This window comes from Chiloscyllium plagiosum, chromosome 39 (genome assembly GCF_004010195.1).
Source record: "Chiloscyllium plagiosum isolate BGI_BamShark_2017 chromosome 39, ASM401019v2, whole genome shotgun sequence".
Classification (NCBI taxonomy): Eukaryota; Metazoa; Chordata; class Chondrichthyes; order Orectolobiformes; family Hemiscylliidae; genus Chiloscyllium; species Chiloscyllium plagiosum.
In genome coordinates, this window is record NC_057748.1 from 6,656,027 (window position 1) to 6,683,243 (window position 27,217).

Genomic DNA, 27,217 nt, shown 5'->3' on the forward strand with positions numbered 1-27,217 from the left:
TGATCAAACAGTGAAGGGGAGGGCAGGGACTAAATCAAATAGAGTTGGAGGGAGAAATGATGCACTCCACTCCCTGCGGCGCCCACCTCTCCCTGAACAACTCCAGGGTGTTGGTGGACACCGCGTGCTCCTTCTCCAAGGACACCCAGGCCCTAACGTAACCGCGGAAGAGGGGCAGGCAGTCGGCCCTAACGACCCCCTCCATGGCCCGCTGCCTCGACCTGTTGATGGCCAGTTTAATAGGTTTGTTTCATGTTGTGTCTCCATCTTGTTTGATTGGCTCACCGTTGATGAGCAAGATCAGAGGGACCTTTTGTTATGCTGTCATTGACCAGCTGACAATAGTTTGCCACTTTGTCGCCCTTTTTAACACATAGAATCAGAGAATCCCTACGGTGTGGAAACAAGCCATTTGGCCCATCAAGTCCATACTGACCTTTCGAAGATCTAGGGAGTGCGACACTGACAGGGGTCATGCAGTCATAACATAGGGAAACAGTCCCTTCGGTCCAACTAGTCCATGCTGACTATGTTCCCAAACTAAATTAGTCCCAACTGCCTGTGTTTGGCCCATATCCTTCCAAACCTTTCCTATACATATACTCACTCAATTGTCTTTTAAATGTTGTAACTGTCCCCACATCCACCACTCCCTCTGGCAGTTCATTCCGCACACGACCCACCCACAGTATAAAAACAATTGGCCTTCAGCTCCCTTATAAGTCTTTTTTCTCTCATCTTAAAAAAAAATGCCCCTTACTTTTGAACCCCCCCCCCCTCACCTTTTGCTGTCTCTCAGAAGAGATGTTAGATTCAAGGTCCCATCTTCCCTCAAAAGTGGGATAAACGCTTCCGGGACTTTATTTTAAAGATAAATAATTGTGTACATGAAGACAGAGTTTGATAGGTTTTTAAATATTGAAGAATATTTACGCAGGAAATGGTATTGAGAAGATCAGCCATGACTGATGTGAATTGTGAAGCATACTTGAGGCTTACTCCTGCTCCTACGTCCCTGTATTTATCCCTAAATCAAACATCACACAATCAAAAATTGCTCAGCAGGTCTGGCGGAATTTTTAGAGAGAAAGTGAGAGTCAACATTTCAGCTTGCGTGATCCTCCTTCAGAGGGGTGGCACGGTGGCTCAGTGGTTAGCACTACTGCTTCACAGCATTAGGGTCCCAGGTTCCATTCCAGCCTCAGGCAGACTGTCTGTGTGGAGCTTGCACATTCTCCCTGTCTCTACATGAGTTTCCTCCGGGTGCTCCAGTTTCCTCCCATAATCCAAGGATGTGCAGGTCAGGTGAATTGGCCATGCTAAATTGCCCATAGTGTTAGGTGCATTAGTCAGAGAGAAATGGGTCTGGGTGGGTTACTCTTCAGAGGGTCGGTGTGGACTGGTTGGGCCGAAGGGCCTGTTTCCACACTGTAGGGAATCAAATCTAATCTAAACTGATTACTCCAAGTCAAGATTAGAGTGGCTTTCGCTCGAAACGTTGATTTTCTTGCTTCTCAGATGCTGCCTGACCTGCTGTGCTTTTCCAGCACGACTCTAATCTCCAGCATCGCCAGTACCCATCTCCATCTCGTTGATTACTCCAAGTGTCCAGCCACTCTCAGGCTGTTTGGAAAGAAATTGAAAAGGATAGATTATCTGGTCATTATCGCTTCGATGTTTTGTGAGACTTTGCTTTTTTTTTCAAATTGGCTGCTGTGTTCTCTGCAGTAAAAGTAGTCACCACAGTCCTGCCAGACAATAGACTTGCTCTTTTGTTCGGGAGGGAGAGATGACTATTGGTGGTTTAACCTGAGGGTCACCACACCTCAGACAAAGGGAGAGGTTGATATGGAGGGTTCCTTGTGTTAACCTCAACCAGTGCAGGAATTGAGCCCACACTGTTGGCATCACGCACCAACCATCCAACCAACTGAGCCAACCGACCAACCTTCCTATAACAGTCACCCTTCAAAGGTGTTTAATTGGTTGCAAAGTCCCCCTGGCCATGAAGGGTGCTACCCAAATGCAGGTTTTTCCTTAAAAAGGCCTGATGGAAGTATATAGTGGCATGAATAGTGAGCGTCTTTTTCCCCAGGGTGAAAATGTCACATACTTGGGGGGTGGGGGTTGCAGGCATTGGTTTAAGGTGAGGGGAAAAAGTTTAAAGGAGATGTGCGAGGTTTTTGTTTTTAATGCAGATGACTGGAACGTGCTGCCAGGAGCCAACGTGATAGTGACATTTAAGATATCGTTTAAAAATGAGCTACCTGACAAAGGAGCAGTGCTATGAAAACTAGTGCTTCCAAATAAACCTGTTGGACTATAACCTGGCGTTGTGTGATTTTTAACTTTGTCCACCCCAGTCCAACACCTTCACATCATTAAAACATATGAACAGGTCGGAAATAGAGGGATCGGGACCACGAGCAGGGAGATGGGATTAGTTTGGAATGGCATCATGGTCAGCATAGACATGGTGGGCCGGATGGCCTGTTCCTGTGCTGTACTGTTCCAAGTAATTGTCCCAATCCCGCAGCACTAAAGGTATTGCAATAGTTCATTTCTTGTCTTAGGTTTGGGTGTGGAATGAACTTCCAGAGGCAGTGGTGGATGCAGGTACAGTTACAATTAAAAGTGGGTGTCGATGGTAGTCATGATTTGGAGATGCCGGTGTTGGATTGCGGTGTATAAAGTTACACAACACCAGGTTACAGTTCCAATAGGTAAAAACAATGACTGCAGATGCTGGAAACCAGATTCTGGATTAGTGGTGCTGGAAGAGCACAGCAGTTCAGGCAGCATCCGAGGAATTTCAAAGCTCCTTGGATGCTGCCTGAACTGCTGTGCTCTTCCAGCACCACTAATCCAGAATACAGCTCCAATAGGTTTAATTGGAAGCACTAGCTTTCGGAGCGCTGCTCCTTCATGGGGGGGAGGGAGGTGGGGGGTGTGTCTGATGAACCACGTGATGAAGGAGCAGCTAGTGCTTCCAATTAAACCTATTGGACTGTAACCTGGGGTTGCTAAATTTTTAACAATTAAAAGCAATTTGGAGAGGTACACCAACAGGAAAGGTTTGGAGGGATATGGGCCATACACAGGAAGGTGGGACTTGTTTAGTTTGGAAACATGGTGAGCATGGACTATTTGAACCGAAGGGTCTGTCATACTGTTTTATTCTATAACTAACCCCTTGGATAGTTCCAGTTGAAGTCAGCTCGATGCAAATTCAGAGACAAAATTGGAACGAACCATGAACATGCAGCTTGGTCAAATGACCACAGATTCCATTTCTTCTCTGGGTTTCAGGTTCCCACACACTTTCCCCTGTACCCTCCTCCAAATTTATGACTAAACCCCCCTCCCCGCTCCACTTTTTCTCGCATTCTGCAGGAAATACCGCACCTCCCACCTCATTTTCCGAGGACATCCGGACAGTGAACCGCGCAAACTTTTTTTTTCCAACCCACCCACCTCTCAGTCTCTGAGTGGACGGACAGTGGATTAATCAGCCGCCACTCACTGGGTGCTCCGCCCAAAAGAAACACACACACACCGACCCGGCTCCCTCCCCTGCAACCCACACGTTTTTAAAAGGAAGATGAGCGGTCTCTGTAGAGTTAGCTCCTGTCACTTGTGACACAGTCCAGGGGACAGTGTAAGTCTGCACCAGAACAATTTGTAACTTTTCTCAACTTGGCTTCAGGTAAGACTTGACTTTCGTCAGACTTTTTAAAAACTTTATACCCTGAAAACCCCTCTATCAGTTTCTGTAGAAGACTGAAATTGACATGATCAAGTTTTCCTGTATCGGATTGAAATTGACGTGATCGGCTTCTCTAACTTTCTGTATCGCGTTGAAATTGACATGATCAAGTTCTCTCAGCGAGTTTGAACATTTTTTTTTTAAATTTCCTTTTTCATAGCCTTCAAAAGAAAACTTAGAATAGCGACTATTCCCTGAGGAATAATCACTTCCAAACGCATTGTGTGTGACAGGTTATAACTCCCCCCTCCTTTGAAAGTGGGAATAATCCTTATTGATTCCTGTGAGTGACTGGGAGGGAAGGGGATTTCCGATTGCAAATTGATCTTTTAACCTCTCTTGACCAAGTGTGTGCTACACCCGGAAACTCCGAAAGAATTTTCTGCTCGACTCAACCCCCTTGACCTGTCTCTATATTCCAGCAGCTGTAGTAATTTCTTCCGTATGCTTCTCACTTCTGTGAGATTACTCTTTTTTTTTAAAACTAAGATTCCTGTCCCACTTCGAACGAGGCGAGAGAGACAGTGCATCAACTTTCACTGAGGGGTTGAGCTTTGTTGTGGAGTGAGTCCGGTTTGATACAAGGGGTTGATTGTCTGGGCACACCTGTACTGTCTGTTTCACTCTCTGGAATTTCTCTGTTTCCACGGGGTGTGTGGCGATTGCTAACTGGGCCAGCGTTTTATTGCCCGTCTTTGTTGCTTCTAAGAACTTATCGCTGCGGCACATGTGATGCAGTTTGAACTCTCAGGCTGCAGGAGAGTACTCTCGCTTCCCAGGGTTTCTACCCGTGACGAAAGAACAGCGACCAGAGTCCACACACACAGTGTATGGCTTTAACGTGGCTGTTGTTTTTAATTAAGGTAGAGTTTGTCGAAGGAGACTTGGTGGGTTGTTTCTCTTCACGTCCCCCCCCCCCCCTTTTTATCTTCAAAACCCCTCTTTGACTCAATTTTTAGTTGCCTGGACCCAATACCCTTAAAGCTGGTTTGCTGTCAGATCTGTGTTTGATGTGCAATTTTGCTTCTTTGTTCTAAAGACAGAAATTCGTTGGAAGAGCTCAGCAGATCTGGCAGCATCTGTGGAGAGAAAGCAGAGTTAATGGTCCGGTGATTCTGTCGGGTCCAGTGATCCTTTTTTTTTCAGTGATCTGTTTTTCTTTCATTTTTTTTAAAAAAAATGTGTCCCTGTCTCTTGTTGCTCTCCCACCTTCTCTGCCCCTTTGGGGTAGCAGCATATTTAAATGCGAGTTGAAGAGAAAGTACTTCTCCCAGAGAGATGTGAATCTATGGAATTTGCTATCTCAAAGTGCGGTGGATACTGGGACAGTGAGTAAATGTATGGAGGAGAGAGACAGATTTTTTTTTTTTAAAAATTGGCAATAGGTTGAAGGGATATGATGAGCATATCAGCTCTGGGACTAGATAGGGTTGGGATATCTGGTCGGCGTGGACGGGTTGGACTGAAGAGTCTGTTTCCATGCTGTACATCTCTATGACTCGATGGCAGTAGCAGACCCGAGGGGCCGAATGGCCTGATTCTGCTCCTATTTGTGATGAACTTACATGGGAATCAATAAGAGGCAAGGCCCAGTGCTGGACTTCTGTCGATTCTCCTGCTCCTTGGATGCTGCTTGACCTGCTGTGCTTTTCCAGCAACACACTCTCGACTCTGATCTCCAGCAGGCCTCGCTGTCTCCTAGCAGGCTCCGTGCTGTCTGATTTCATGCCACCTTTGTTTTTATTTAGCAAGGGAAACGTTTTAGATGGTGTCTCTGTCCTTTATTCATCACATAATGGCCAGGAATTCCTTGTTCCACTGGCTCATTCGTTATCCAGTTGTGTTCTAGTTTTGGGGTGTGTGTGTGTGGGAGTGTTGGATAATTTGGGAATGGCTGAGGTGTGGTACTGAGCTGTGGCAGTGTTGCAGGTTTAATCCCAGTTACCGGCCGTGATGATTTGGGGAGACTTGCAGAGTCATGGAGCTGTACAATGCAGCAACAGACCTTTTGATCCAGCCCATCCATGCTGCCAGAGATCCTAAATTCGTCCAGTCCCATTTGCCAGCACTTTGCCCATATCCCTCTAAACCCTTCCTATTCATATACCCATCCAGATGCTTTTTAAATATTATACTTGTACCAACCTCCCCCGCTTTCTCTGGCAGCTCATTCCATACATATGCCATATTCTGTGTGAAAAAAGTTACCCCTTAGGTCCCTTTTTTGAATCTTTCCTCTCTCCCCTTAAACCTATGCCCTTTAGTTTTGGAGTGTCCTACCCTGCGAAAAAGACTTGGCTGTTCAACCTATCCATGTCCGTCATGATTTTATAAACCTCTGTAAGGTCACCCCTCAGTCTCCACGGTCTGAAGAAAACAGCCCCAGTCTATTCAGCGCCTCCCGACAGCTCAAACCCTCCAACAGTGGCAACATCCTTGTAAATATTTTCTGCACCCTTTCAAGTTTAGCAGCAACCTCCCTTTGGCAGTGAGACCAAAGTAGAGTCCCATGTGTTATACAGAACTCTCCCTGATGGAGGGGAAATCTCTCATCCTTTGTGGACAGTGGCTATCTACCAGGTGTGTTGTTATTTACCTTTTTTAGTCCATTTTCAATAGTTATCGCTCCTGGTCCAGCACCCCGTGCGTCAGAGACTGATGGGTCATGTGTGACACAGTCAAGCATCAAGAGACCATTGTTCATTCAGAAATCAATCCAGTCACTGCTCACCAAAACACAGTCAAATCAGACTTGAAACATTAGTTGTTTTTGTCTCTGTCTCCCTCGCACAGATGTCAGGCCTGCTGAGTTTCTTCAGCAATTTTTGCTTTTATTTCAGATCTCCGGTGTCGGCGATATTTTGCTTTTTTTATTGTCCCATTGCCGATTCTTTCTGGTGTGCTCAGTGCTGTCGTTGAGTTGGCTTCCCCTTGCTGGTTGGTTTCTAGTTTGTAATGGTCACTGCTTTTAACCTAGGGCGGGGGATTTTCAGGTCGAGGGGTGCACTTTCAAGGTGAGAGGAGAGACATTGAAAAAAGACATGAGGGCAAGTTTTTTTTTACACAGAGTGGTTCATGTGTGGAATGAACTCCCTGAGGGAGTGGTGGATGTGGGTACAATTACAACGTTTAAAAGACATTTTGGATAAGTTCAAGGATAGGAAAGGTTTAGATGAGATTCCATACAGTGTGGAAACTGGCCCTTCGGCCCAACAAGTCCACATTGACCCTCTGAAGAGCAACCCATCCAGACCCATTCCACTACATTCACCCCTGACTAATGCACCTAACACTACAGGCAATCTAACATGGCCACTTCACCTGACCTGCAGGTCTTTGGACTGTGGGAGGAAACCAGACCAAACCCACGCAGACACTGAGAGAATGTGCAAACTCCTGGGAATTGAACCCAGGTCTCTGGCACTGTGAGGCATCAGTGCTAACCACTAAGCCACTGTGGTGTGGAGGGATATGGGCCAGACACTGGCAGGTGGGACTACTTTAATTTGGGATTATGTTTGGCGTGGATTGGTTGGACCAAAGGGTGTGTTTCTGTATCTTATAACTCTGAGGGTATTCCAGTAAAGGCTACTGTGTTGTGAATGTTCTGTCTCCCTGAGTTATGGACTGGGCTGAATCCACTCCAATCTCTGCTCCTGGTCACTCTGTGCACCCTGCTAGTCATTTCTTCAGTGTGTAATTTGAGTGAATTCATGACTAAGCCCTACAACCACTGACAAGCCTGAGTAGGGTGTCAAGTGTGGATATGGTAGGCTAGGCTAGTGGTTATAGTACTAGGCTAGTAATTGAGATACTTGTGCTCTAAAGACAAAGGTTCAAATCCCATTGGCTACTGAGAGAATTTGAAATGGAATAAATCTGAAATTTAAAGTCTCATTTCGGTCACAGTTATTATGAAACCACTAAGTTTAATAGAATTAGAATCCCTACAGTGTGGAAACAGGCCCTTTTAGCCCAACAAGTCCACACCGACCCTCTGAAGGGTAACCCACCCAGACCCATTCCCCTTGACTAATGCATCCAACCTACACACCCCTGAACACTATGGGCACGGTCAATTCACCTAACCTGCACATCTTTGGATTGTGGGAGGAAACAAGGAGCACCCAAAGGAAACCCACCCAGACATGGGGGAGAATGCGTAAACTCCACACAGAGGGTCACCCAAGGCTGGAATTGAACCTGGGTCCCTGGCACTGTGAGGCAGCACTGTTAACGACTGAACCACCATGTTAATATTCCTTGAGGAGTGAAAATGTGCCATCCTCACCTGTTCCAGCTTCCATGTGACTCCAGACTGGCAGCAATGCCCTCTGAAATAAGCCTCTCCCCCCCCCCCCCCCCACGCCTGTTGTATTCAAGATGTCGGCTCAACGCTGCTCCCTTGAGGGGTAGGCACGGAACCTGGCTTTGCCAAAGAAGCCCAGAATCTGCAAAACAATATTTTAAAAAAGATGCTTGCTGCAGTTAAATGAACCTGTTTGGCTGTGTTATGCCACACCTTTGGAGCAAGGGTGACTTGGACTCTGTCCATATGGCTCAGAGGTAGGGACACTATCACTGCTCCCTCAACAACCTTAAGGTCGCTGTGCAGACTTGCCCATTAGTTCCTTGCATCTGCAGCTGCAGCTGTGGCTGCATGTGCCTGTAGTATAGAACACTGAGAGCTCGCATGGCATGTGCAGCACACAAAGTACAACTACATAAATAGCGATTGAAGTACATCTTCAGGATGTGTAGAGGCAAGTACTGTGGTGATTGTATCAATGCATTGCCAAAATAATTCAATGAAGAAAGTTGGCAGTAGGTGTTGATGTTTGAGCTGCTGGCATGCTAGGTGTTGCTCTTACCTTTGGAGTAAGAGTGTCCCACCCCAGAGACTCTGAATAATAAAAAAAAATCATTCGATTGGAGCTCCCACTGCAGCCCTCGGGAAGTCCCAGCAATCTTGGAGAAGTCCTCTTTCAGATGAGGCATGAATCCCAGGACTCCTGCTTGAATATAAATTTAAATCCCATGAAAACGATCATGCTTGTGGGATATTAGTTGTTTATCCCCCAACTAATATCATTATCACATTGCTGTCTGTGGGATTGTGAATGCAAATTTGCTGCTGTGTTCAAGTCTTTGGATGGTTTGACCCACAGGAAGGAACACGATGGAAGTAATTGTAGCTATTGCTGATGAGGAGGTGAGGCATAATTAGGGTGTTTGCTGAGAATCTCCTGTAGTCGATGACGTACATGTGTGTGACCTGTTGAGATTTGAAAGAGTGCCGCATTGCACACACAGTAATATTGTGCCAACAGTGTAATGTAGTTTTTTTACCAGAGTGCTGCTGAACAAAGAGACCTTGGAGTGGAGGTTTATAGTTCCTTGAGAGTGGAGTCGCAGGTAGGTAGGAGGGTGAAGAGGGCTTTGGGTATGCTTGCTGTTATTAGTCAGTGCATTGAGTATTGGAGTTGGGAGGTCATGTTGCAAGGTCGGGGAGTCCAACACTAGAGGGTACGGGTTTATGGTGAGAGGGGAAAGATTTAAAACTGACCATGGGCAATGTTTTCACGCAGACGTGTATGGAATGACCTGCCAGAGGAAGTGATGGAGGTTGGTACAATTACAGCATTTAAAAGCACCTGGATGGGGATATGAATAGGAAGGGTTTAGAGGGATATAGACCAAGTGCTGGCAAATGGGATTAGGTTAATTTGGGATATCTGGTCGGTATGGACAAGTTGGACCGAAGATCTGTCTCCATGCTGTACATCTCTGACTCTCCGTTTTGTCTTGAGCATATCATGTTTTGGGGTTAGCTCTCTCATCTCTGAGTTGGAAAGTTGTGGCTTCAAATCCCAATCCGTCGGCTCGGGCACAGCATCCAGGCTGACACTTCAGGGCAGAACCGCTGGAGTGCCACCCTGTCTGTGGTGCTGTCTTTTGGGCAGGATTCTATAAGTCGAGGCCCTGTTTGCCATCTTGGACAGGTGACACATTTCTTGCATTTTAGGAAAAAAGCAGAAAGTTTGAAGAAGTTGTTGGGATCTCAAGAACCACGTGTTGTTTGTGGGAGCCTGTGACAGATTTGCTGGTGCATTTCCTAAATTATGTAGGCTCTGGACTTCAAATACTCTGGTGGTGGTGCAGTACTTTTGAAACATTCCTGTGACTGTGAAAGGTTCAAAAGAAAAGCAAGTCCATTTCTGAAGGATGAGATCTTGAGTACTTGGAATCCCTACAGTGTGGAAGCAGACCATCTCAAAGATCCATCCCACCCTAGCAATGTTTTTCTACTATAGGGGAGAAGGTACAGAAGCCTGAGCCCACGGACCAGCCGGTTTCGCTGTTTCTACTGTTATTAGAATACTGAATGGACTCTCAAACTGTTAACATTTGCCCTTACCTGTCTTTTTGCCACTGTTTACCTATTAATTTGCTATTGTGATCTTTCTGTATTGCTCACAAGACAATGCTTTTCCCTGTGCCTCGGTACACATGACAATGAATTCAATTCAATGCATTCGGCCCGTCAAGTTCCCACCAATCCTCTGATTGAGCATCCCACCCAGACCTACACCCCTTCCCTGTCTCTGTAACCCTGCATTTCCTATGGCAATCCCACCTAGCCTGCACATCGCTGGACACTATGGGCAATTTAGCATGGTCAATCCACCTAACCGGCATGTTTTTGGACTATGGGAGGAAACCCACGCAGAAATGGGGGAACAAAATTCAACACAATCTGTCACCTGAGGGTGGGATCAAACCTAGGACCCTGGCTCAGTGAGGCAGCAGTGCTAACCACTGATCCACCATGCCACCCTTACTTACCTGGACGACTGAAAATAAGAGCAGGAGTAGACCACTCAGTCTCTCAAGTTTATAACAAAGTCATTCATAGTTGCTGTATGTCCATCATTTCCCACACTGTTCCATATTCCTTGACATCTTTAGTGCAATTTGTTTTGAAATTGTTTTCTCTGAAGGAGAAAAACCGACATATTCTAAACGTTATAAACCTGGCCGATTTTAAGAAAGAGGGAGGCATTTTGTTTTCCACACTTGCTGGGCAGTGGATGCTTAGAACCCACTCTGCAAAAGGCCGAAGTGGACTGGTTGGGCTGAAGGGCCTGTTTCCACACTGTAGGTGTTGGAGGCATAATTGACAACTATGTTAGTTTCCTTTTGATAAGCCATATATGGAGCTGCGTTAAGATTTACTGTGATCTAATTGAATGTGAATGGCCCCATGGGTTTGATTAGCCTATCGTGCCATGGCGGGGGGGGTCTCTCCACAAATGGGGAAGAGCATCTGGGGCTATTGTTTGCCTCTGTAAAGGCTCAGCTGAGGCAAATGGGAAATCTTAAAAAAGGTGTGAATTCTTCCCAGTAAATGGCCCAAAGATCTTCAGTGAAGCTTCAACTCGTTGGCGCAGTGGTTAGCACTGCTGCCTCACGGCACCAGGGTCCCAGGTTCAATTCCAGCCTCAGGTGACTGTGTCTGTGTGGAGTTTGCACGTTCTCCCTGTGTCTGCGTGGGTTTCCTCCGGGTAATCTGGTTACCTCCCACAGTCCAAAGATGTGCAGGTCAAGTCATGCTAAATTGCCCATAGTGTTAGGTGCATTAGTCAGAGGGAAATGGGTCTGGATGGGTTACTCTTCGGAGGGTCGGTGTGGACTGGTTGGGCTGAAGGGCCTGTTTCCACACTGTAGGGAATCTAATGTGACCTGGATGAGACTGGTGGACGTAGAGACCACAGAAGGATTTCAAATGGAAATTTGCACGTCACATTGGGGATATGGATTGGAGGGCTATAGGGGGTTAAATAGCTGAATGGAATTTACCCTCTGGCTTCTTTTCTATGCCGTATTGATATTTATGTTTAATATTTGTTGTGGGATAGAGGCATCACTGGCAAAGCCAGCGTTTGCCACCCATCTCGAATTGCCCTTGAAGAGTATCTTGCTGGGCATTGCAGAGGGCAGTTCAAAGTCAACCACGTTGCTGTGGGCCTGGAGTCACATGTAAACCAGACTTGGTAAGGATGGCAGCTTTCCTCCCTAAAATACATTAAGTGAACATATGTGGTTGGTTAGCTCAGTTGTCTGGATGGCTGGCTAGTGATGTGCCAACAGTGCAGGTTCAATTCCTGCTCCTGCCAAGTTACCATTGAAGGTTCTGCCTCTTCACCCTCAATCCTGGCCTGAGGTGTGGTGACCTTTGGAGAAAACCCACCAATTTGGATCTCTCTAAAACAGGTGTCTGTACCCAATGGGCTGCTACGGTTTTTATTTTAGGACCTTTATTGAATTCCTATTCTGTGAGCAACCGTGAATCTGAATCTCAGAACATTACGTTGAGAATGTAACTTTAAGCAAGTTCTGAGATTGACATAAGAAAGAAATGAAACCAACATGCCCATTCTAAAAGATGACAGACTTCACAAACAATCCAGGTCTTTTTCAATAGATAATTTCAGTTACATCACACTGTAAACGTTTGCTATAAATTGTGTCGTACGATCTTGTACTCCACAACCACCTGATGAAGGAGCGGCGCTCCAAAAACTAGTGCTTCCAAATAAACCAGTTGGACTATAACCTGGTGTTGGGTGATTTTTAACATTAGCCTCGGCTTTGACATTACCACTCCCCCACAGCCTTGCCCAATCTGCTTGACCCGCCCTTGTGTTGGACCACCATGAAAGGGTGGGTTTACATTGTAGGGAAAGTGATCTCGTAACATCAAAGGAAACGGTTGTCGGATTTATGTGGGGCCCACTGAAACTTGGCCTGAGATCCAACCCGCTATTGACTGGATGGTGTCTCTCCTTATTTTAGCCAGGCCAGATTGGCGATTCTCACAGGAATCAATGCAATTATTTGCTGGAGGAAGTCTCATTTGTTAAACGCATTGGGTCCATAGTGAGAGGGGGTCCTTCACGTTTCCTTAAAATCCAAGGGGGGGCGGTGACAAGAAAAATGTCTTTTGATGAGAGAGGTTTTTGGGAAAATAAAATCCATGCTACATTGCATCTTTCAGAACATCCCATACTATGAAATGCATGGGTGGTGCACTCTCTGTTATGATATAGATGATAAAATCTATGATTCATTTTCTTCTGTCAAATGTGCCAAGAGATTTCATTTGTTTTTCACTTGAACAAAGGGCCGTTAATTGTTCCCAGAGAGTCAGAGTGAGTGAGCTGTGTACATTTGCTAACGATGTGATTGATGCTTTACAACTGAAACCAACAGCAGCTGGTGAACTAACTTCTGCATCGCATTTCCTTCCTTGTCTGGGCGAAAATCACCAGGACTAGTTTAAATGCATCCTCCCCTTCCTTAAAAGTTAAAGGGATTCCCTTCGCCATTGGTTGAAAGGAAGAAACCTGAGGTTAGGGTTGGGCTGGGGGTTCGTTGGTGTTAACATTGAAAGCCCCTTCTCCTTTTATGTCAATTGTGTTTTCTTAAAGATAAACTGGGTGCTTGAAAAGCCATTGCCTTGGCTTTGGGCCAAGTGCAGGAAAGTGGGATTGGAATAGTGTGTTGATGCTTGGTTTCCAGCACAGAGATGATGGGCCAAAGGGCTTTTGTTCAAGCAATAAAATCTTGGACTCTAAAGCAGTTGCATTGGGACTCAGATGATTTAAGAATCTGAGTCATAGAGATATATGGCAGGGAAACCGAGTTTTCGGTCCAACACATCCATGCAGACCAGATATCCTAACCTAACCTAATCCCATTTGCCAGCACTTGGCCCACGTCCGTCTAAACCCTTCCTATTCATGTACCCATCCTGATGCCTTTTAAATGTCATTATAATTGTACCAGCCTCCACCACTTCCTCTGGCATCTCATTCCATCCACGCACCACCCTCTGTGTGAAAAAGTTGCCCCTTAGGCCCCTTTTATATCTTTCCCCTTTCACCCTAAACCTATGCCTTCTAGGTCTGGACTTCCCCACACCAGGGAAAAGACCTTGCCTATTTACCCTATCCATGCACCTCATGATTTTCTAAACCTCTATAAGGTCACCCCTCAGCCTCAGATAGGTCCAGGGAAAACAGCCCCAACCTATTGAGCCTCTCCCTATAGCTCAAACCTTTTCTTTAGTTCATTCCCCAGATGTGGGTGTTGCTGGCCAGGTCAGCATTTATTGCCCATCCCTAATTGCCCAGAGGGCAGTTAAGCGTCAACCACATTGCTGTGGGTCTGGAGTAACATGTAGGCCAGGCTGGATAAGGAGGACTGTTTCCTTCCTTAAAAGACATTAGGGAACCAGATGGGTTTTTCCAACAATCGTCGATGCATTCACAGTTCTTATTTAGACTCTGAATTGCAGTTTTGTTTTTGAATTCGGATTCCACCATCAGCCACAGTCGGGTTTGAACCCAGGACATTATCTGGATTAACAGTCTAATCATAATACCACTAAATCGTCACCACCTCTGCTTCATTTCCTGTGTCCCAAGATGTTGAAAGGAAGCAATGCAAAGGGTTAATGGATGGAGCAGGTCCCTCGGCCTGATACACAGATGTGGACTCTAAAGTAGCGACAATTTGTTGTTGACAAAAGCCCTGGAAAGCAGCCATGATTGAACGTGCCCAACTTCCAGCAGCCTCAAAACGGCAGCCCGTGTTGGGTTGGAAAATCCTCCCCCTGTTCCCCCTCACGTCAGTTCCTTCGTTGTCTCTAATTTGACAGACTTCCAATAAAGATTCGAGCTTCTAATTCAGAAAAACGGGAAATCTGGGATTTACTCGTTACCAACTTGCTGGCCACTTCTGACTTTCCAAGATTTAAATCTAACTCGACTGATGGATTATTTCAAAGCTTTGACACCATTTTTTAAAAAAGGATTTGGTTTTAATTACATTCCCCGCTGTAACAGGAGGTTGAATGAAACAGCTGAACATGTTGTCTTTGAATAAACACAAAAGCCCTTTCTCCGGCATTTCTTTTCACTATCCCTGGTATGGCGCATTTTAGCGCGTTTTTGTTTAAAAATTCTTGGATTTATTTCTCTTTGCATCTCGCTCAACAAACTGAATGAGAGTCCATCGTGAGACCCCAGTTCAGCGACTGAGCAGGATCAAGGATACAAACAGATGGCACCAGGTGCCAGAGTAGTGGGTGAATTGCCCTTCTCCAGGGAAATGTATGAAAAATCTTGCCAATTGATTTGTTTCCTTGCAGTGATGGGCTGAGAACTGTGTACTAAAATGTTTAACTTTATGTTCTCTTGTATTTTTGTAAGGAGATGAAAAGTCTTTAATGGTGGAATGCAAAGTGTGGAGATGTTGAGATGAAATTTTATCATGTATGTCTGAAGAACTCATTAAAGGAGCGACAAGGGGCAGTGAAGGATTTGAGTGTGAGTACCGACTCTATTCTCCTCTTGACTTTTGTTTCACAGCTAAGACCCTCTTCTGTCCCAGATGTCATGTGACGAAGCAGTAGCACTCCGAAAGCTTGGGATTTGGACTATAGCCTGGTGTCGTGTGACGTCTGATCTTGACTCTGAGGATTTGAGGTGACAGTTCTGGTGGTGCTGGGGTTAGCTGAGTTCCTAATTGTTCAATTCTTCTGATTTTTTTTCTTTTCTGGATTTTGTAGAAACTTGGGAGGTGGTCCATTTGGCCCATCGTACCTGTGCAAGCTCTGAGGGAGAGTCTTAAACCGCAGCTCTGATATTTATTTTTCTTTTGATCCGATTTTTATCTGCAATCAGAAAAGATTTACAAGGATGTTGCTGGGGTTGGAGGGTTTGAGCCATAGGGAGAGGCTGAATAGGTTGAGGCTGTTTTGTCTGGAGCATCTGAGGCTGAGGGGTGATGTTCTAGAAGTTTAGAAACTCATGAACGGCATAGATAGGGTGAATAGCCAAGGTCTTTTCCCTGGGGTAGAGTATAGGTTTAAGGTGAGAGGGGAAGATTTAAAAGGGACCTTGGGGGAAGATTTCCTCACAAAAAGGTGGTGCATGTATGGAATGAGCTGCCAAGAGAAGTGGTGGAGGCTGGTACAATTACAACATTTAAAAGGCACCCAGATGGACATATGAATAAGAAGGATTTGAAGAGATGTGGGCAAAATGCTGGCAAATGGGACAAGATTAATTTAGCCTATCTGGCTGGCATGGACAAGTTGGACCGAAGGGTCTGTTTCTGTGCTGTATGACTCCATGACTAAGAGGGACCAGGTTTGTGAGTTACTGGAACACTCGCAGCATGTTGTTGGCTAGTTCAGTTGCTTGGACAGCTGGTCCACAAAGCGACTGACTCCAGCAGCAAGGGTTCAATTCCTGTATACTGGCTGAAGTCATGTGTCAGTCCCACTTTCTCAACCTCTCCCCTTGTCTGAGGGATGGTGACCCTCTGGTTAAACCTCCACCAGGTGCCTATGGTCTTCCGAGACTATAGTGACATCAGCTTTCATCTTAGTCATCTATGGATAGTGACTGAGGTTGCAATCTCAAGGAATCTGGGAGATTCCGAGGTTTACGGGGAGAAGGCCGGAGAATGGGGTTGAGAAACTTAACAGCCGTGATCGAATGGTGGAGCAGATGTGATGGGCTGAATGGCCTAATTCTGCTCCAATGTTTTGTGGCCTTTTGAATCCTCCCTGCTCTTGCTGCCTGCTGTCAGTGTGTGTTGGAAGGGTTCACAAATTGATAGTTAACCTGTTCGGCCACACTATGAACTCCGCTTTCTTTTGACATTATTTGAAGATTACCTCATGGGAAGTGAGTGTCACAAGCTGGCCAGCATTTATAACCCATTCCTAGCTATCCTTAAATGGCAGCTTGTTTAGTAGCTAGCTTTATTCGGGCAGTTGAGTGTCAACCATGTTGCGATGGGTCTGGAGTTACATGTAAGGCCAGACCAAGCAGAGTTCCTTACCTGAAGGACATTAGTATGAACCAAGTGGGTATTTTCTAATGATCAACAATGGATTCACGGTCATTATTAGACTCTTAAATCCAGATTTTGTTTTTTCAAACTGAACTCCTATTCTACCATCTACCGTGCTGGGATTAGAACCCATGTTCCCAGAACGTCAGCTGAGTTTCTGGATTAATAAAATAACGATAATACCACATTGCCTCCCCTTAAAATCAAGTCCTGGCATGGGAGTCCAACCTGGAGTTACCAGCTCAGATGCCACCCAATGTGCCACAAGACCTTCACACAGGTGAGAATTAAATGACGAGGGTGTGGAAAGTGCAGGCAGGTGAAAATTCTGCCTCCCAGTGGAGCTCTGACCTTCATTCAAAGTATCTTGCATGTTGCATGCTCACCTGAGGCTCCTTGGAAGCCCAATAGTGTGTGCATCCACGATTTTGGCTCATGCAGTGTAAATATGCCAAGGTAGAGAAGGAAGGCTTTTAGTGCTCATATTTGGAATCAGGACATTTCACCAATAGATTTACGGATGTAAGTTTGTCATAGAATAGAATCCCGACAGTGTGGGAGCAGGCCATTTGGCCCAACAAGTTCACACCGACCCCCTACTCTATATTTACCCCTGACTAATGCCCCCGAACACTGAGCGATTTAGCATGGCCAATTCGCCCTAACCTGCATATCTTCAGACTGTGGGAGGAAACCCATACAGACATGGGGAGAATACGCACACTCAGTCTCCCGAGGGTGGAATTGAATCCAGGTCCCTAGCTCTAGGAGGCAGCAGTACTAACCACTGAGCTGCTGTGATCCAGAGAGGTGGGCTACTGCTGAAGTGACACTGGTTTAAATCCCCCCACAGCACCTGATGGAATTTAAATTCAATTAATAAAACAGTTAATTGTTATTTTAAAATCCCATCTGATTCACGAATGTCCTTTAGGGAAGGAAACTGCCATCCTTACCTGGTCTGGCCTACATGTGACTCCAGACCCACAGCAATGTGGTTCCTGCCCTGTGAAGAGTCCTGAACACATCATTCAGTTCAAGGAGCAATTAGGGTTGGGTGACAGACGCTGGCCTCGCCAGTGCCCACACCCCACGAAAGAGTAAAAAGAAACAAAATCTGATTGAGGAGCAGAAATGTTTTTCGCGGTGTCCCAACTGATTAGTGATCCTCAATCAACACCACAAACAGATTACCCTCTCGTGGTCATGATCTTGTTTCTGTCTGTGGGATCTTGCTGCACATTCTTTGGGAGGGGAGAAGAGTGGGCTTTCATACTGGGTTTCACATTCCCATGAAGAATGGGATTGGAGGGGGGGAGCGGGGAGGGGAGGCTTGCAGAAACTTCTGGAAAACTCACCTTGGCCAAACCACTGTCTGCAGGGGAGATGCGTTTGGACAGATCGTTTCTGGGGAAAGGGTAGAGTTGAACGTGCTTGGGATGTTGGGGTTCAGTAGTATTAACCATCTCCATCTCGAGCAATGTAATGATGGGCATTTCCAGGGTGGAGAGGGGAGAGCAGGGCACAGAGGAGGAAAGGAACGCTTTTTCTTCAAAAGAAACTAGGAACTCTTGGTGCCCTAGTTTTTTTGTTTTTTTTTAAATAATGAATTTTGTTGTAAAGATTGTTGTTGTTTTTCTTAGGTGGCTTTGTTCCTGGTTATATTTCTATCAGAAACCTCTCTCGCTTGTCAGTTTGGAGTATTCCAACCCCATACAACAACGTATGATTTGCCGCTCAATACCCTGGTGAGTTGGGGGGGATGAGAACCTCTGTGACCACCCATGGTTTGGGTTGGGAATGGGGATGGTTTCTTTTGACTCGTTCATTGAATTATTTGACACTCAAGAGGCCATTCAACATACAGTATCTGTAAGGATGGAAATTGATTGGCATAGGTTAGAAACATTATAGCTTTTATGTGAAACCACGCCTTTGTCTCTCCTTTGTTCCTTTTGCCAATTGTGTTTAAAATCTATATCTTCTGGCTACTCATCCTCCTGGCAGTGAAAACAATTTCTCCTCATTCAGTGCAATCAAAACCTCTTCCTAATTCAAGAACGCCTCAATTAAATCTCCCCTGATTCGTTGGAACATAGTCCCAATCTTCCCACTCTGTCCATGGAATTGCAGCCCCTGGTTAATCTCAGTTCCCTTTCTCCAAGACAGGGCATCTTTTGCCAAATTCGCTGCCAGTTTGAATGTGCTCTCAGTCCTTCTCTTGTTGAAGTGGGTTTAAGTCAGAGTTCCCAGCCGGAATTTTCTTTCCTGTCCTCTGAGAAGCGGTGAATCAAAGTCTCCAGCTTATTAATGGCAGCTTCCCAATGAAGCCATTACCTTCTCTGCAGTTAGGGCTCGACAGCATAGGGGGTACACAGTCTTGATCACAAGATCGTGGCCTCGGAGTAAGGTCGCTGTCATTTACGATTGCGTCAAGGCAAAAATTCCTTCCCTCTGGTTGTGAATCTTTGGAACGGTCTACCGGCATATCCAGCACTGAGATCAGTAAGCTGATTCTGGGCGTGCTTGGGTGAAGGTGGCGTTGACGATAAAATCAGCCATGTTGAATAACGGCTAAAAGGGGCTGAATGGCCACCTCCTGCTCCTTTTTGTGTTCTCATACGAAAGCAAAAATTGCTGGCAAAACTCAGCAGCTTGGGCAGCATCTGTGGGTAGAAAGCAGAGTAAATGAAGAGTCGTAGAGCTGTACAGCACGGAAACAGACCCTTCGTTTCAACTTGTCCATGCCGACCAGATATCCTAAAGTAATTTAGGCCCATTGGCCAGCATTTGGCCTATATCCTTCCAAACCCTTCAGTTTGTGTACCCATCCAGATGTCTTTCAAATGCTGTAATTGTACCGGCCTCCACCACTTCCTCTGGCAGCTCATTCCATACACGCATGACCCTCTGCGTGAAAAAGTTTCCCTTCAAGTCCCTTTTAATTCTTTCCCCTCTCGCCCTAAACCTATACCCTCTAGTTTTGCACACCTCCACCCGGGGAAAAGACTTGGGCTACGAACGAAACATTACCTCTGTTTCTCTCTGCACAGATGCTGTCAGACCTGCTGAGTTTCTCCTGCATTTTTTGTTTTTTTTTTCAGATCTCCAGCAACCGCCCTCCTTTTTGTTTTGTTCTTGTGTTCTCAGGTTGGCTGTCAACCTGTTGGTTCTCAGGTTGGCATTGTGATTGACCTGGAGGCAGGAGTAGAGGATAAATTAAGTTCTGTTCTCTGCTTCATTAAAAATAAATCAAAGGCAATCCTTGTGCTTATGTTGTCTGATGTTGGGCAATCTCATTGGAGTGAAATTGGAAAATGCTTTTTAGCAAAAGTATGAAATGTCTCTTCACCGGGACACCTTGTCCCATCGAGTGTCAATTTGGTCAGGGTTAGGGATTGAAAATGAAATTGAGAAATTGGCAGACTAGGCTTGAGGGGCCGAACAGCCTCCTCCAATTCAGTCCTTTTTTTAAAAAAACTTAAAACGTGAATGTTTCACAATGTTCTCGCCTTTGATCAATTAAAAACCTGGTTACGTTGACGTTGACAGGTATTTTGAATAAATAAGGAAGAAATGAAACTCCGACGTCAGCATGAAATGGTTGATGTCTTTTCTGTTTCCTGCCGCTGTCAAATGTATTTGTTTAGATTCTTTTTCGATTGAAGCACCTATCTTCACTATTCATCGACATATTTGGAAAGCGAAATGGTCTTTAAATCTTGTTTTGTTTTGCTTTATTTACAGAGGACGCATCTCCCTACAGACTACAACTTCACTGTTTTCTTGCAGGACACTGCCAATATGGTAGGTTTGCCCGGATTGTCATCCGTTTACAGGGTGGTTATGTTACGTTGGGGAAGGGGGAGCTGTCAGTCTCAACTGGTAAAAGACATTTCTTCTCTCTCTGTGTCTCTGTCTTTCCCCTTCATGCAGCATGTCAACAGGATCCCCTTCATTTCCAATCCTTTCCCTGGCATTGCTGCTTTGTGGGAGCTTGCTAGGCACAATTGGCTGCCACTACAACAGCCTTATTCTTTAAAATGTAATTTATTGATCCTTAAGTGCTGTGGGACATCTTGTTGTCTTGAAATTCTCTCTGTAAAATGCAACTTTTGTTTTCTGTTTCGTCCTATTTGCGGAATGAACTTCCAGCGGAAGTGATGGATATGGGTGCAGTTATAATATTTAAAAGACATTTGGATAAGTTCATGAATAAGAAATGGTTGGAGACATATGGGCCAAGCACAGGCAGGTGGGGCTAGTTTAGTTTGGGATTATGGTTGACATGGACTGGTTGGACTGAAAGGTCTGTTTCCGTCCTGTATGAGTCTACGGCTATGACATTTTTTTGATTCAATAACTGGGTGTGGGTGTCACTGACCAGCCTGGCATTTATTGACCATCTGTAATTGCCGAGAGGATAGTTAAGTGTCAACCACATTGCTGTGGGCCTGGGCTTACATGTAGGCCAGACTGGGTAAAGACAGCTTTTATCTTCCCTGAAGTGAACCAGATGGGTTTTTCCAACAATGGTCTAATGATCGCCATTAGATTGCTAATTCTTTTTTTAAAAAATTGAGTTCCAATTCGACCATGAATTTGATGATGGACATTCCTGAAGAAGGGCTTATGCCCGAAACGTCGACTCTCCTGCTCCTGGGATGCTGCCTAACCTGCTGTGCTTTTCCAACACCACCCTTTTTCACTCTGATCTGCAAGAACTCACTTTCTCCTGAAACCAATTCATTCCCTACCCCAACCTCCTGCAACCTTTCCCACCTTCAATCTGCGGAGATCTTCAAAATCCAGATTGATTGCATCCGAACACCACCTGATTTTTCAAATGTTGGTATCTCTTACCAAGAAATCGTGTCAGCCAGCACACCGCGTCAGTGGTATCTTTTCAAAAGCTGCCTCGATGGCGGTGTAGACTATCTCCTGATCAATGGTGAAGGTTCTGGGCCACGATATGCACTCGATTTATCGGTACATGGAATCTTTCAGGTAGTTTTGCAAAACAGAATTTTTTCTCTCTTTCCCCTCTCTAACTCAGTCGCTTATCTGGCTGTTTGCATCAGTTTGTCAGCTCGAGCAGATTTGAGGTTTAGAGGCTGGGAGAATACAAACTCTGCTTTTGCAGCTACAATGACTTGCAGTGGATAAAAGATTAGACGTGCCCTCCACTTCCTTTTGTCTTATTTTCTGGCCAAAGTAGAGAGAGCTTTATGTTCTATGGTCGATTCACAGTTCCTACCTGGTGAGTGTTTGACCGAGAATGTGGTCAGTCGGATGCTTTCACTTGGAAAAGATGCCATTGAAGTTGGTTCAGGAATGGAGTTACTGAGGAGTTCTTACCAACCCAGAAGGAGCTTCACTCTATTCTTTGATGGTATAAACCTTGAACCTTCTTGAAGAGAGAAATGTGTTGCTAAAGATTTTTGTTTTGCCAAACTTCAAATGATTGCAACAATTTATACCAGGAGGAAAGGGTGCTCGTTGCTTGTTGAATCAACTCTGGCTGAGGGCATGCAGAAAGCAAAAGGATTCCTCAAGTTCCTGGACAGTTCCTGGGAAAAATGAGTTCAGAATATTAAGAGGGAAGGTAGGGATTGAGAACTGTTTTTGGAAGGGAGTTGTGATACCAATTTTCATTTGCAATATATCAAAGTAATGAAGGTAGACCCCTGTCTGCTGAGCCCATGGGCCCACCTTCATTACCTCAAGGCAGGATAATACACTTCGACAGACTCCTGGCTGCATGCCCAATGTTCTACTTTCCGTAAGCTTAGGGTCATCCAACACACCCCATACCCTGTGTCTGAACTCGCACAAAGTCCCATTCCCCTGACACTGACCCACACAAGCTCCTCTCGAGCCAAAGTTTGATTTTTTTTTTTTCTTAACATTTTCTTCCTTGTTTACAAAACCCACAAGGGCCTTGTTCCTGCCTCACTCTGTGGAACCTCCTTCTGCTCTCCTCTCGCTCAAGGTGTTGTTTCCTTCACAGTGATCAGTCTATTCACAAACCAATCTGCACCCTTCTCGTATAAATTGTTGTGATTATTTAAAATTTGGTGTTCTTGCAAAATGTCCTGATGTAAACCTTAGCGTTCTGACACAGTCTTTTTCTGTCTGTCTCTTTTTTTGATTTTCCCACATCGCTTTCCCTTCCACCACTTCCCCCTCTCTGTCTTTCTCCCCCCTCACACTCCCCTCTCTCTTTGCCCCGTGTCTGCTCTCTCTCTTCACCCTTTCTCTCTCTCTCTTCAGTAATACTGGCTTTACCTCTGAGCCCCTGCTGACCTGTTGTGGGACTGTGTGCATATTGTAAGTGTGCTATTTCAGATTATGGCTGCAGTAAGCATGTAGGTGGGTTGCTGGTGTGATTACATTTGGGACCTCCAGTGTTGGGACTGAAGAATTCAGGTTTCTGAGTGTCCTGTTCACTGTGGATCTTAACATTGGGTGTGCTAGTGACTATGTTCCCAAAAGAGCAAAACTAACTTACACAAGGAGGCAGAACGCAATATCTTCCAACTCTGAGTAAATATTTATTTGATATTGAAACGTCTTACTCACTTCCAGTAAGGTGATGTATTTCTGGCACAGAAATACAAATTTTCACCCAACTCAGTAAGGTGTGGTGCAACTTGAACTTGTAGTGTGGGTGTTGAGAGGAGCAAATTGATTAATTTGTATCAAAGGAGCACACTAATCCTAAAGCTAGGCTAACTATTCTACCACGCCTGGCAAGTGAATAGGGTTTTACTGTTACAGGGTAGGGTTGTTGTAATGTAATTCAGACAGTTGTTTTCACTTTTCTTCTCCAGCGTCACCCCCCCACCCCAAATCTGGTAGTTGCTGTTCTCCGAAAGAGTATGTGGTGCGTAACATTAGACTTGAATCTGCAATTGGACAGCACCTGCTGGCTTATCCTGAATTTGAGAGGAATTTTGCTGACAACCATTTTGGGATTGTCACTGAGGGTGGCAGTGTGATGCGCTTGTGTTACTGGAAGCTACATACATTGATGCACTGGACTGTATTCTATGGAGACTGACAGACTGTGCACCTCTTTCAACCCCATTTAAATAGTTGCCAACCTTTCACTGGTTCACTCTCAGGGCAATGCCTTGATTGGCATAAACACACCCATTTCAAATTTTAAGAGCCTGACTGTTAACTGTCTATCATCATTTAATGGGTGCATTCTTCACAGCAGCTCCTCCACCAATCAGTCAACCTGCCAACCAATCAGCATTTTTCCCTTGTGCAGGACAAATGTTGGTTTACTCCTTGAATTGGTTTTCTTGTGAATGGTCCTGATGAGTGCAAGACGTAAAGCTTTGACAAAATGTCTTTATTTTTAGCAATGTTTAATTATCGAACAATTATTTAGTGCAATTTATTGGAGTCTTTTCAAAGGAGTAGCGTACATTTTGGTTAAAGGAGAGCCTTTGCTTAGAGTCATAGAGATGTACAGCACGGAAACAGACCCTTCGGTCCAACTTGTCCATGCCGACCAGAAATCCTAAATTAATCTGGTCCCATTTGGCCCATATCCCACTTAAACCCTTCCTATTCATATACCCATCCAGATGCCTTTTAAATGTTGAATTTCCAGAAATTGGCACTTCAAAGGTTATTATCAGAAAGTAAAGACTCCATATTGAATGAGAAACATTACAGACTGTCTGGCTGACAGATAATAGAGGACACATTAATGGGTCGTCACCTGATTGACAGGATACAATGAGTGGGATCCTGCAGCGTTCTATATTAGGGGCTCAATCCTTTTACAATTTACATCAATAGTTTAGCTGACCATGGTGGCTCAGTGGTCAGCACTGCTGCCTCACAGTGCCAGGGGCCCGGGTTCGATTCTACCCTCTGGGTACTGTCTGTGTGGGGTTTGCACATTCTGCCCACCTCTGCGTGGGTTTCCTCCCACAATCCAAAGATGGGTGGGTTAGGTGGATTGGCCAATGCTAAATTGCCCCACAGTGTTCAGAGATGTGTAGGCTAGGTGCCTTAGTGTAGATTAATAGGGTAGAGGAACGGGTCTGGGTGGGTTACTCTTCAAAGGGTCAGTGTGGACTTGTTGGGCCGAAGGGCCTGTTTCCACACTGTAGGGAATCTTGAATTAATTTTCTCATGCATTAGTTCATCAATATTTATAGCCCCCCCCCCCCCGTTTCCTGTCTGCCCAGATGTTGCAGCACCTTCTGCCTGTTGACCCCTAATAAAAGAATGACTTGCATTTATATAGCACCACTTTGGAGAACGCCTACTGTGTGGAAAGAGGCTATTTGTGACTGCAATGATCCTCCAAAGAGCATTCCATCCAGACCCACACCCTATTCCTGTAATCCTGCATTTCCCATGGCTAATCCACCTAATCTGCACATCCCTGGAGTGAGGGAGGAAACCCACGCAAACACTGGGAGAACATGCAAACCCCACACGGACAGTTGCCCAATGGTGGAATCAAACCCAGGTCCCTGGCGCTGTGAGGCAGCAGGGCTAGCCACTGTGCCACCCTTTTATATAGAATGTCCCAATGAGTGTATGGTCACTGTGATGCAGGAAATGGCACAGCTGGTTATGCACACCGCAAGCTCCCACAAACAGCAATGTGTTAACGAGCAGGATTACTGGCCTTACCGCTCCTGTGTTCTTCTTTTGAAATTGTTTTTTCCGTCCCGCTGAGCGGGCAGACAGACATCTGTTGAAGGTCTTATCTGAGAGCTGGCATGCCGTGGAGAGCTGAGCTCACTCTGTGAGCCCTGCGAGCTAATCCTGATGTGTGTGTCCCGGCTGGGCCTTGAACCCACAATCTGGCCGAGTGGTAATGTCGCTCACCTATTAATCCAGAGACTCAGGTCATGTTGTAAAGACCCTGGTTCAAATCCCACTACAGGGGATGGTAAAATTTGAATTCGATAAATGGAGGGTCTAATGATGACCATGAATCCATTGCTCATTGTTAGGAAAATCTCACCTGGTTCACTAATGCCCTTGAGGGGAGGAAACAGCCATCCTTACGTGGATTAGCCTCCATGTTACTCCAGACCCACCGTGATGTGGTTGACTCACAATTGCCCTCTGAGCAATGGAGGATGGGCAATAAATGCTGGCCTAGCCAAAGGTGCCCACATCCCATGAATGATTGAACAACTGAGATGTGGGTAAACACTCCACACTTGAGTTGTAGCTAACGGATGTTACTAGGTTGTCTCTCAGGGTCTGAGAACCTCATCCTATTGGTCTTTTCTGGAATTTCTGATGACAATGATAGTCACCATCTCCTCAGCCTACCTGAGCTGTCAACCTCTCTTATTCCTCCCATAGGACAGCTGTTGCGTTGATCTGCAGGCAATGTTGTCCCTGAATCGGTCGATTGGACATCTTTACCGTCACTCGATGGATGAGCTCCAAAATTTGACTCTCGGCGTCCTGCAGCAGCTGAAATTTCTAGAAGATTGCCCTGTTAATGTAAGTTTCCCAAGACCTTTTGAAGTGGGGTGCTGGAGGAGCGGCAGAGTTCAGAGTTCACACTACTCCTAACATATCCCACCTTTCTCCACCCTGACTCCCAGCACAATCTATGGTAACATCAATATTCCTGGGGGCCATCACAAAAGTTATCGACTTTAAAATGTATGCACAATTCCCTAGGCTACTTGTACTCAGAAAATGAGGACTGCAGATGCTGGAGGTCAGAGTCAAGAGTGTGGCGCTGGAAAAGCACAGCAGGTCAGGCAGCTTCCAAGGAGCAGGAGAGTCGACGTATTGAGCATAAACTCTTCATCAGGAATTTCTAATTCACTCACTCCTGATGAAGAGCTTATGCTCGAAACATCGATTCTCCTGCTCCTCAGATGCTGCCTGACTGGCTGTGCTTTTCCAGCACCATGCTTTTTGACCACTTGTTTTCTCAACCCACGTTGATAAAAGAACATTTTAAAAACCCAATAGAACAGCGATTTCTGTAAATCAGAAACAACAGCAGAAGTTGCTGGAGAGAGCTCAGCAGGTCTGGCAGCACCTGTGGAGAGAAATCAGGATTAACGTTTCTGGTCCAGTGATCCTTCCTCAGACAGAAGAGGAGATCAGATTTCTGAACTTAACAAAAGCTGCTATTTATTACAAACAAAGATACATGAGGTCAATATTTGTGAATCATGGGCTTATAACTCCATTAATTAAAACTCTAATGCCCTTATACCCACCTGCCCCTTACACCAACTGGCAGAGAGACATAGATGGGGGGGGGGGGGAGGGGGGTTGTAGGGTGTATGCTGCAGTGGAAACTTTGGTGTTATGGACAGAGGGAAAACTGGGAAAACAGTTCTGAGGCTACTGTTCATGGGATCTATTGAGATGCCCCTTGTGCTGATCAGAACACTGCTGCTTTTTTTTTTTGTCTGGATATTTCCACTGATTTGCAAGAGGAGCAGGGTGGCTCACCTTAAAAGGACTTGCTGACTAACAGTCACAAAGTCCAGCCTCTGCTGA

The 27,217-nt window shown here is 45.4% G+C and overlaps 1 protein-coding gene across 5 annotated transcripts in view; it reads left to right on the plus strand.

Annotated features, from left to right (window-relative positions):
- The first annotated feature begins 3,111 nt into the window (after window positions 1–3,111).
- Window positions 3,112–27,217, plus strand: part of LOC122542184 — a 39,812-nt gene continuing 15,706 nt past the window's right edge. For 2 of the 5 annotated variants that reach the window (XM_043679628.1, XM_043679632.1), the window contains exons 1-5: window positions 3,554–3,706; window positions 15,043–15,159; window positions 18,340–18,444; window positions 20,444–20,503; window positions 26,051–26,194. In XM_043679628.1, coding sequence (XP_043535563.1) covers window positions 15,091–15,159; window positions 18,340–18,444; window positions 20,444–20,503; window positions 26,051–26,194 — 378 coding nt within the window. In that variant the 5' untranslated portion in view covers window positions 3,554–3,706; window positions 15,043–15,090. Of the gene's footprint in view, window positions 3,133–3,553; window positions 3,707–4,608; window positions 4,630–14,147; window positions 14,944–15,042; window positions 15,160–18,339; window positions 18,445–20,443; window positions 20,504–26,050; window positions 26,195–27,217 lie in introns of those variants that run through there. The other 3 variants (XM_043679630.1, XM_043679631.1, XM_043679629.1) reach the window with 3 other exon arrangements.